At 37.4% G+C, this 11551-nt stretch overlaps 2 protein-coding genes across 2 annotated transcripts; one reads left to right on the plus strand and one right to left on the minus strand.

Annotated features, from left to right (window-relative positions):
• Nucleotides 1–1909: 1909 nt before the first annotated feature.
• Nucleotides 1910–8331, minus strand: LOC306831614 (hepatic and glial cell adhesion molecule-like). The gene is made up of 8 exons (XM_079355797.1): nt 8275–8331; nt 7284–7418; nt 5778–6119; nt 4640–4921; nt 3954–4047; nt 3765–3838; nt 3560–3633; nt 1910–3254 (listed from the first exon to the last, which is right to left on the minus strand). Exons 2-8 carry the CDS (start codon nt 7366–7368, stop codon nt 3105–3107), a joined length of 1101 nt encoding a protein of 366 aa, XP_079211923.1. The 5' UTR covers nt 7369–7418; nt 8275–8331; the 3' UTR covers nt 1910–3104.
• A 9-nt stretch (nt 8332–8340) lies between these two features.
• Nucleotides 8341–11230, plus strand: alkbh4 (alkB homolog 4, lysine demthylase). Its single transcript, XM_079355798.1, has 3 exons — nt 8341–8531; nt 9167–9349; nt 9610–11230. The coding sequence occupies exons 1-3, from the start codon at nt 8415–8417 to the stop codon at nt 10132–10134; spliced, it is 825 nt and encodes a 274-aa protein (XP_079211924.1). The 5' UTR covers nt 8341–8414; the 3' UTR covers nt 10135–11230.
• The last annotated feature ends 321 nt before the right edge of the window (nt 11231–11551 follow it).

Raw genomic sequence — 11551 nt, forward strand, 5'->3', positions numbered from 1 at the left:
ACCGGGGTTGCTGCGACCACAACGCAGAGTACTAACCACTATACGATCACGGCCACCTGCTTGCATGAGAATCAAGCTGCTTGTTGTAGAGTATTTTCAGAACTGACTTTCAAATGCCATTCTCATCTGAAATGCTCATGAGGAAAGACAAAAGTCTGTCCACTTCTACTTACCCTTCATCCAGCAATACTGTGCACTTCCAGGAGATGTGTTTTCACAGAATGAAGGTTCACAAGTGGAGGTTTCACAATAGCTGAGGATGACAAACTCAAAGAGTCCACAGGCTAGGACGTGGCTCTTTTCAGTTGAGGAGTACAAGTACGAGGACGCGCACTTTCTAAAATTGGCAACGAGCTAGCCAGGAGTCGAACCTAGAATCTTCTGATCCGTAGTCAGACGCGTTATCCATTGCGCCACTAGCCCACTTTGGCATGCACTGACAGCGACCTCCAATCCACTCAATACAAAGGCAATGCGTCTGTTCTCTGTGAAAATGTTTGTGGAAAATGATAGTGAAAAGGCTGGGCGAGTGCTGTGCACTGTCCAGTTTAAGACTATGACGATCAAAGGAAAGGTTGGTATTTAAGAGCAATCACATAAAAGTAGTTCCGTCGGACAATCTTGCCGTGACCCGGATTCGAACCGGGGTTGCTGCGACCACAACGCAGAGTACTAACCACTATACGATCATGGCCACCTGCTTGCGTGAGAATCAACCTGCTTGTTGTAGAGTATTTCCAGAACTGACTTTCAAATGCCATTCTCATCTGAAATGCTCATGAGGAAAGACAAAAGTCTGTCCACTTCTACTTACCCTTCATCCAGCAATACTGTGCACTTCCAGGAGATGTGTTTTCACAGAATGAAGGTTCCAGAATAGCTGTGTATGACGAACTTAAAGAGTCCACAGGTTAAGACGTGTTGAAAGCCAGTGTAACTGTGATTTGGCTCTTTTCAGTTACGAGGACGTGCACTTTCTAAAATTGGCAACAAGCTAGCTAGGAGTCAAATCCTAGAAACGAGTTATTTTTCAGTTCTGATAATTTATTTATTTATTTTGCATTTCACAAAATGAGTCATGAGTTTAAATTATTTAACTTTCACTTTAAAATGGTTTACTTTCTTTGAACAATGCTAACATAGTAAAACTCATTAGCTGACTCTCTTAGTTTACCACAAGATTTAGTTCAGCATTGTCCTTTGAAAATACTGTTTAAATGTACTACTTGTGACAAAACTCAAATTAGAATTAGAAAACCACATTTACATGTTAAAACAAATAAATCTGATTGATTCATAATGTTAAAAAATAACACTGGTCTCACAGTATGTCAAGTAATGGTTTGCACGTGGCTAATCGCTAGCTTAAATGCTACAAATCAGAAAGTAACTCACTGGATCATGATAAATCCATCAGAGAAAAAACACGTCCAAGTCCTCTACAATCCCGAAATATGAGAGTTCAAACGTAAAAAAAACGTAGGGCAAAATGTCCACAAAATCTCCTACAAAGCTCTCTGTTCAGCAGGTGTCTGTTCACTTCAGTCGGTCTCTTTTCTTTCACGTTCCAGTATGAAGCAAAATCACAGCTACATCGTCTCATGTTGCCATCTAGCGTCCGTTTTAGATACACTCACAATTAATTGTGCATTTCACTTTTATGTAGGTTACAAAATAATTTCGATGGGAACATGCAGCTACCATATTGCCTGCATTTAAGTACATAAACTTTAACAAGCAATCTAAAATACCAATAAATAATTTCCCCTGTCACCTTTACCTGAAAGCAACACTATCTCAATTTGTTTCAAATCCAAAAAAAAATACAAAGGAGCACACACAATGTTGGAAAAAAATCCCTTAATTTCCATTCGAACAAGAATTCAAACCATCTGACAGGGACACATTTTTTTTATTCACCCATTGAGTTGACTCAACCAATCTCACAATATTGGACATCAACAAAAAGCACATCCTCGAGCCAGAGCTGAACCAGGAACATCAGAACTACCGTTTAACCATCCTACAGTCCTCCTGAACAAGCTAATGCCATCTAACCAACCCTGCTTAAATTTTAGCCACACAATTATCGCAAGATCTCTTAAGCTCTTTTTTAAAAGGAGCTTCTGGCCTGTTTTGCATCTTTCAAACAAATCTATATCTAAACATATCTAATCTTTTGTATTTAACTGCAGAAATGAATATATGGCTTATTTACTAATTCAAACAACTTTAACTGCTTTTCTATAAGCACATGGGTTTTATTGGTTAATTTGCTGCATCAATTCAACTTTTAATTAAAATAATTGTTTTCTTTCATGTTAGGTCATTTATGTCTATCTATAACCTAATATATCTATAACCTAATAATATAATTTGTAAACATGCACTCAAAAGAGGATAGATGAATGACTGCCTGGAATGACAACCAGTAAGAGCAGGAAAGAAGAAAATAAAAAGACAGACCATGAGAGACACATTTAGGTTAAGACACGGCTAAAATATATTCTTAAAATTTCACCTTTTATTACAATTGTATAAAAACTGAAAGACTATTTTTCCTCCTGCAACATAGCTTTGTCACTGAAATGCAATTGTGTCATCCATACAAAAAACAGTTATTTACAATTGTTCACAAAATATTTAAAATTTTCTTCTGAATTTCCTCAAAATAATAATTAATGTATCATATCACAACACTATAAAAGTCAATTATCGGTGGTTGTTGTTTTTTTCTATTTCAGACTTTCTTCATATAACATACCCAACAAACCCGCTTGTGTCTGTAATGATCTTGATGGACAAAAAAAACTTAATCAGAAATCAAATGTTTTAACCACAATACAGTTTGACTCTTGAATCTTACTGACCCCTCATCATCTTCTGAAACACTGCAATTTCTCAGATTTGGCTTTTCGTTTATGTTTTAGTTAACTTCATTGATGACTTGTCAGGGAACTGAAATGACATTATTATAAAACCATGGAAAATGGTTGGGATCTTTTCTAAAACTGGATAGATGAAGAACGATGTTTCCAGAGCAGGATGCAGCACGCCGACCTGATCTCTCATTTGCAGTAATGTGGATACTTGAATCTGGGATTTCAGTTATACTTGTATGAGGAGTGGGTAGGGGATATGGTCGACTGGTTAAGACAACTGTTGTAGCTGGGGGAACTGGTGTAGCAAGGTGGGTTATCAAGTTCAGAAGGAGATCCAATACTGTTGCTTGATGAGTCATCCATGGAGGGGTCCTGCAAAACAGTTCAGCAAAAATATAGTCCCAGCTAACTGTAACACAGGCAAACGTAGTTTTGTTTTATTAAAAAAGTATGCATGTGGAAAAGACTCTTATACCCCCTAATTTAAGCACACAATTACCTTTGTCCGTCTCATTATTTTTTAAGTGATAGTCATTTAGTTTGGAGAAATTGAATGTTTCCAGGCCCCTTTTACACATTCACTGCACACATTTCTCAACTGAGGCTTAAATTGCTTCCAATTTCTTTATGCCACTTTAACTGAATGTATGTACAAAAACGGTTGTGATGAGTGATACCTTTTGCTGTAGGATGTAGAGAGAAGTTACAGCATTTATTCCATTGTGCTCTGTATTTTTTGGAAGTAGGTCACCTGAAGCAAAATGTAAAACATTCCGTCACATTTCTCAAAAATGATTCATTTATATTATAAGAAATTAGCTGATCACTTTGTATAATAACTTTAATAAATCTAGAAGTTAATTCAGTATGACTATACTACACCTGTATGATTGATTGGTGAGTGATGACAGTGATCATAGAGCCTGGGGAGAGGCTTTCTTGGTGGAGGTTTTGACCTGTTAAAGGTAATCATTGAATAGTTATAGGGTGTTTTATTGCACTCTGGACCTGCCTGTTTTACATTGTTATTAGGTTGTTTAGGTTTAATTTTGAAGTCTGAGCAACTCTTACTTTTTGGATGGTGTCCAACAGGCACATACTGTCACCAAGGTGATGAGGACAAAGATGCCGCTAGTGGAAAGGATGATGTAGAGGGAACTTCTTCCTAGTAAAATATGCAAAATTAAAAGTTATTCACAACTTAAAATGAAACAAGGTGATTTTAAAGTTCATGATGACGAATTAATTAAAAATATTTTGTACATTTTTTGGGTACAACTACTTTTAGCAATAGATGTTTGTCATTCAACCACTCCTGTCCAGACTGAATTATCTCAACATTTTGGTATAGATTTTCAGCAAAAATGTCTGTGCATAATCGAAGGTAATCGTAAGAGTGCATCTGATAAGGTAAGGTTAAATGCTAAATGGATAGAGAAATGTTTTCGTGCACTCTACCTTACTCACCAGTCACCACACACATCAAATTGGTGAAATAGGGTTAATATAGCTTTTTAACTAAATGCCTATGTGACATATCTTGTTTGTAATGACAATGAAATCTCATTTATAAATAAATACTTTGACTTTCAGATATCTTTCATTAATATAATCTAAAAATAGAATATTAAATTGATTCAATAAAATATATTGTCTCATGCTTAAAGCTGCTATTTTCTTGTATGTGGAGGTTCTTCATAGATAGCCTTTTTGTGTTTCTGTCATGCTAAGAGGCAAAGCATTCCATTATCACTTACTGTAGACGGTTAGCCGGAGAGGCACGCTTGTCGCATTGCCTACAGGATTCTCGACGGTGCAGCTATAAATGTCATCGTCGGCCATCAACACACGTGTGATGGTCAAGAGCTTCTGATCAGGTGATAACAGGAACCTGGTGACATTGGAGAGTGGCTTTCCCCCTTTGAACCACCTGTATGTGGTCCTGGTTCCATTGTCATGGGAGCAGTTGAGGATGACGTTTTGGCTGAGCTCCAGTATTGAAGAACTCTCCATGTGGATGTAGGGCCTAGATATAGACTCTGTGTATAAGAGACAGTCAACAGAATTATTTTAGCATAAATATTGTAATATCAGAAATGTATTTTTTTATTGTATATCTCAAGACTTTATCTGATGGTTTGGTTAATCAGGCCCTTTGAGTCACCATAATACTGACACAGAGTGATGTTGTACTAATTATCAGTACTGCTGTGAGTCATTGAAAAAAAAAAAAAAAGCAGAGTTGATATTCAGTACAACATTTCAAACTGAACTGTGATAATGTTTTTACAAAAGCAGAAAATAGATGTAAAAAGTAAAAAAAAAAAAAATCAACAAAAGATTATTATTTAACTCCAACTTAAATGTAGTTCCACAGTTTTTGCAGATTGCTTGTTCAGAACTCATTGTTGTATAACAAGTAATAATCTGAGAAGTTTCTAATTCTGACAAAATGGATTTGATCTATAACAATATGTTTTGACATTCACATAAAAACCTTTGTAGTCATTGATCATTTTTAAGATGTTTCAAGATACAACAACAAAGTTCAGCCTCTGGTGGAGACCTGATATTTACCCACAATGTCAAATGGCATTAGCATGAGAAAACACTATTGTGTCAACGTATCAAGTTAAAGGGTGAAAAACATCTTGCAAGACCAATATGCATCACTGTATAACACGATACGAATATGTTATCCTTTTTTTGCATGGCAGCAACATGCTTATGTAAAGTAAAGAGTATGTGGTGAGACTTTATGTTATTTTAACTTTCCAGTTTAGGTTGGACTCGCATCGAAGTCATTCAAAGAAGCATGTTGTCTTTTAAACTGGCTCAGACAAAAAGTAGATTTTAAATCATTTTAAGATCAAACAATACCACTTGTAGTCCTACCATCCACAGTGAGAGTGATGCTGCCCTCTCCTGTAAAGGTATCATCTGTGATGGAGATCTCCACATCATAAATTCCGTCATCAGAGAGTCGGAGGTTGTGGAGGAGCAGAGTCCCATTCTCAAACACCAGGATGCGATCACGATACTCAGGCCTCAGGGTCCCAATGATGTCCGTTCCAATGGACTGGACAACAGTGACAGATTTTTCCCTCCTGAGCTGCCACTTGATGACCGGCAGGTCGAGACTGAAACTGTTGTAGCGGACAGACAGTAGGGCCTCCCCTCCCATTGTTCCTCTAATGAGAGTGTTGGGGATAGTCATATTCACTGCCAGCACCCCACCTGCAGAATTGATGAAAGAGTTGAAGAAGAAAAACTGGGGAAATAATGTTTGTGTATTTATAGCCACTTCTCATTTTATTATAAGCTGATCCACCAGTCCAACTTTCAAACTTTCACATTTTACACCTGACATTTCTGTGCATGGCATTTTTTCTATGTTTTGTTAGAATGTATTGAGATATACAGATAGTCATGTGAAGGTCAGTGTATAGACAGCACACCCCATCACTGCTTTGTACATGAGTCAGTTTGCATGGTACATACAAGTAACCATGGTTACAGCTGTCAGTCCTTCATATGAGCCAGCATGAGCCAACAAAAAAGATTGTTTGTTCAAATTTCCTTCTTGGCAGTTCATGAAAAGAGCACTGGGGGCAATCCAGATGCCATGCTTGCTTTGCAGAAACAGAACAGCTCAGTGACTCTGCTGCTATCCGCAACCAGGAGCGGGACAATGATGAGACACAGCTGAAATAACTTAACATCTGACAACACTGATTCTGCTACAGGCTAGAGGCACAATTACTGTATTACTCACAAAGAACGTCCAGAGACTGTAAAAGCACCCACACAGTCCAACACCCCAACAACAAATACCTCCTTTGTGATGTAATGTCCAGTCAGAGCTTTGCCTGTTTAACCCTGCATAATTGGTGGTAACATCGAACATTTTAATATAATATGCACAGAACTACAACAACAACACCGACAGCATTATGATACCGAGGAACTTTTCTTTTGGTATCTAAATTAAGTATGCATCTACAAATCAAAGTCATGTTTGCATAGTTGTTCCCATTTTCTTCCAACCTTCAGCATTTCTTTAAAGAACTGACATATCTTATTGTAGATGATATCCTATTATAAATTTGACATTATTTCATCAAGGAGATTGCTGCATGAGTTTTTTTTGTAAAGGGTTTTCCCAAAATCTGATTTGTAATTTATGACTACAAAATATCCTTTAAAATCCTGGACCAAATAAAGACAAAAAAAAATAAAAAATATTTGGCATTATGTGCATCTATAAACTACGAACTAAACTTTTACAAAGCCATTCATGGGCATGACATTAAAAAAAGCAGGGAAACATGAGACCATTGTTTGGAAAAATAATGCAATCTATTTAAACCAGAAAATATCAAAGTAGAAGGTTTTACATACCTGAATTGAAGAAAGTGACACAAATAAGCAAAATAATCTGAGAAAATGGTTTGGCTTTGAAAGGAGCCTCCGTCTCTGCCTTCATCTTGGGTCTTAAGCTTTGTTTTCCTCCCAGACAACCAGCAGGATTTGCAACTGGGCAGGACGGAGAACACAGTCAGTCATTCAGACTCAGCTGGGACTGAGTACATGTTGTTCTCGAAGGCCAATATAGCAGGACAACAGTGTGTGTGTTTCCCTTGTATACATGTAGTTATCTTTATGTTATTTTTGCAACCATCATAATATAAGTTAGGCAAGTTATTAATCAATACAAAGTTTAAAAGTGCAAAGTTGTCATTGTGTCCCACAGGGAAATTTGCAGCTAGAATCATATAAAACACACAAAAATGACAACATAAGTGAAAGCGTGGAAGTTGAACTTGACAGAGAAACAGAGAAAGAGTTGATGTTGAGATTTGTGTTCTTGCGTTAATCATGAGACATTAGTTAACAACTTTAAATGGACAAACCCAGAACTATTAAAATGTCTAAGTTACACAACTTGACCATATGGTGGGATTTGGGTGAGAAGTTATAAAATGCTGTTTTAATGTTGTACTGTTGTATTCCAGATAACTGACACCATTTATGTATGGCACTATTTAAGCCTACACCAAGATATTTATTCAATTGCCTAATTTGTGACTTTCTGCAAACACAATCATCACAGATAGATGAGTGGTCAATTCTCTGAAGATGTCAAGAAGTCACAGCTTGTGTGGTTAAAGTACCAGCTACAGTAAGCACAGACTGCTATCACTCCTTTGTAGACCTCTTGTCTTTATTTGACCTTTTCAGGTTATTTGCTCTTCTGTCTTCAATTGGTTTGTGTTCCTTTGATAATTTTCCAATATTTATAATCCATGTTTCCTTTGTGTCTATGCAGTTTAAAACCTTGCGTGTTGTTATTATGATATATATTGGTTAATGCAAATCTTCGTTAACTCACATTGTGGAAACTAAATAGTCTTAAGTGAGTGAACACTTTAACGCAGTCTCTGGGCGAGAGAAACATGTTCGCTAGGGGGCGATATCAACCTGTTTTAACAAGTTCACCACCTGCCAGGTAGCAGACGAAGAAGATGCAGCATGATGGCTCCTGACAGCAGTGACGGCACTACTTCATGTGCTTGTAAAGGCATAAGGCGATGTCTGACCTGCGAACATTTAAAAGGAAAGGGACAGCTGGAGGCCAATAAACAAAAGGTAAAGTATATTACTGGAAAAAAATCCGGATTTGACACGTGTTCAGTACGCTGTAAACAAACACAGCTAATGGGAGCCATAGCCACTCGAACAAGTACGGATGGTCTGACGGGACATTAAAGACAGACTTGACATTTCTCTTAAAAAGAGCTGTGTAACTTGTTAAAATCTTAGATTTGTGTGTCTTGCCAAAATGGTTCAACAACAATGCATATCTACTTTCACTATCAGTTTGTTTTCTGTGCATTTTTCTCTTTTTGGCTGCTTTTTTATTTTCTATTATTTATTAAATGCACTTAAAACAAACGAACAAAATAGATAAAATGCAAGTAAAAAAACCGGACAGTATGATTAGTTACAACAAAAAAGGTTGTCCTTTGAAAGAAATGTGCTGGAGAACCCTTGTCAAGTGCCTCTCCTAACTTGAGACAAGCAAGTTATTAAAGTTGTCCAATATAATATAATATATCTAACCAGAAAACATACTCAAAATTTTAAAAAAAATGCAGTCATCAGACATTAATTTCATTTTGTGAATTTGGGGTTAACCAGCAGAGATGACAGTATCAGGAAAGCCATGTGTGTAACATACGGAGAATCTCCTTATCATGTTTTTTTGTTTTTTTTCGGTAAAGATTGAGCATCATTTCCTCTACAATCCTGAGACAAAGCGTGCAGAAGATGTCGAGGGTCCATCCTTCACGTTTCCTGGTGTCTTCCTGTGGGAGAACTTTATATCCGAAGAGGAGGAGAAGGAGCTGATGAGCAGTATCGACCAGGATGTGTGGAATGAGTCCCAGTCTGGTCGAAGGAAACAGGTTATGAGCACCATTTTGTTTTTACATTTTAAATGCAGCCAATGACAACACATTTTCTTTTTTTTGTAGTTAGCTGAAATTCTCAAATGAGTTTCCTTTTTCCAAAACAACAGCTGAATTTTCAGTCAGAGCGACTATTATTACTATTATTGTGGAAATAACAACATGCACTTTTTTTTGTGAATATCACACTTTATTATTATTACAGTATAAAACATTCTGATACATATTTTTAAAACGTTTTACTCATATCTTCACAGGACTTTGGACCAAAAGTGAACTTCAAGAAAAGAAAAGTGCGTTTTGGTGGCTTCAGTGGACTTCCTGCCTTGAGTCAAAAACTAGTGCTTCGAATGCAGCGAGAGCCATGTCTTTCAGACTTTCAACCTGTGGAGCAGTGCAATCTGGATTATCATCCTCAGCGAGGCTCTGCTATCGATCCACACCTGGACGACTCCTGGCTGTGGGGGGAACGCTTGGTCACCATCAACATGTTATCTGACACCACACTCACCATGTCCCTTGAAGACGGTCTGCCGTTGGGGTTTGGCTTAGCAGAGGAAGTCCATGTCGCTGTGCATCTTCCTCGCAGATCTTTAGTGGTGTTACACGGCGAGGCACGGCATAGATGGAAACACGCCATTCACAGGGAGCATGTTCGTGAGCGCAGAGTCTGCAGCACCTACAGAGAGCTTTCATCAGAGTTCCTTCCTGGAGGGCAGCAGGCAGAGCTGGGAGCTCAGCTGTTAAACATTGCTTTGAGCTTTAAAGGAACTCCAATATAGACTCAACTGACAAGGGAGAGGAGAGTTTCAGATGCTGCAGACATGGTGGAACTTTTGCATTTTTTTTTCACTTTATGGGTCTTCTTTGCCCTATTGTGACATTTTGCCTCAAATTGCAGACATGAAAAATAGTTTTACACTCACATGACAACATTTTGCTTCTGTGGCAATTTGACTTATTGATTCTTAGATTGCAGCTTTCCTTCTGGCGAGAAGAATTCTGTCAAAGGTAATTAAAGGGACTGCACTCAGGCTTCATTTCACCTGTGAACAGTCAAGAATGCTTCAAAAATCCTCAATATACTGAGATGTCAGCTTCTGCACCTTAACATTTTGGATGTATTTTTAAATGAAAGGGTACGGTCACATTATATGTCCAGATATAATCTTTATTTAAAGATGTTTTTGAAAACATTAAACATGAATCTATTCACACAGCAAATGGATGTCGAATGAAAGGTTTAAAGGGTTTTTTTGTCTGTGAGACGTTAAAATAAAATCAGGGACATGGTATAACTACGGATCCTACCAAGTTAACGCAACATTAATTAAAAACGCTCAGCACAGAGGCTGTAAAATGTGTTCATCTGTTTATGATTTACCTCATGGGATGAATAAAGAAAAACAAAAGGGAGACATGGCATACGTAATAGATCAAACACAATTTCTTATCAGACCAATTTACATCAATGCAGTTGTTAACTGATAATGATTTTAACCTACTGTCTTGCAAATGTATAAAGTTTTAATAAAAAAATAAACATTTTAAGTAATGTATCTAAAGCAAAAGATTTGATCTGATCTCCCCCCGTCATTTTAGACATTATCCAAGAACAGTTGTCTGTATAAGCAGTTTTTTGTGCCAACTTCAATCATTTGAAACATGCTTACCTTGCTTTAAGTTGTAAAAGTGAATATCTCGGAGCGTGAAATTTGATGAGGGAAAAACAGAAACACAGAAATCCTCCAGATATTCTCTCCAGTTTTTAACATGTTTTTGATTAATATGAATCATTTTAATTCTCATCCAACCAATCAGTGACTCCCTTGTCTACTTTTGTAATATTTGTTCATTTAAATGTAACCTTGAATTTGTCCTGCAGCTGTGAGGTGTCCTAGATCTCTCCCTAACTCACGTCAGCCTTTCTGTGGTTAACGTAGCTGTAATGTGAAGACTTGTCCACTCAGGAGCACTGCTGGCTGCAGCTGATCTGAGGCTGAGCTGCTCAGCTGCTGCAGTGAAGAGAAGCATCATTAATAAAGGAGTGGCTGCTGAAGTGAAGGTCACCATCCCCCTGCTGTGCTGCTGCCGCTCACATGTAATACACACATCTAAACAAACACACAGAGGTAATAAATGATCAATAATGTGAACATGATTTGATCTCTGAATATGTTCCTATATTTCTAAATCTGT

The sequence above is a fragment of the Symphodus melops genome, assembly GCF_947650265.1.
Source record: "Symphodus melops genome assembly, chromosome: 11".
In the NCBI taxonomy this organism is placed as follows: domain Eukaryota; kingdom Metazoa; phylum Chordata; class Actinopteri; order Labriformes; family Labridae; genus Symphodus; species Symphodus melops.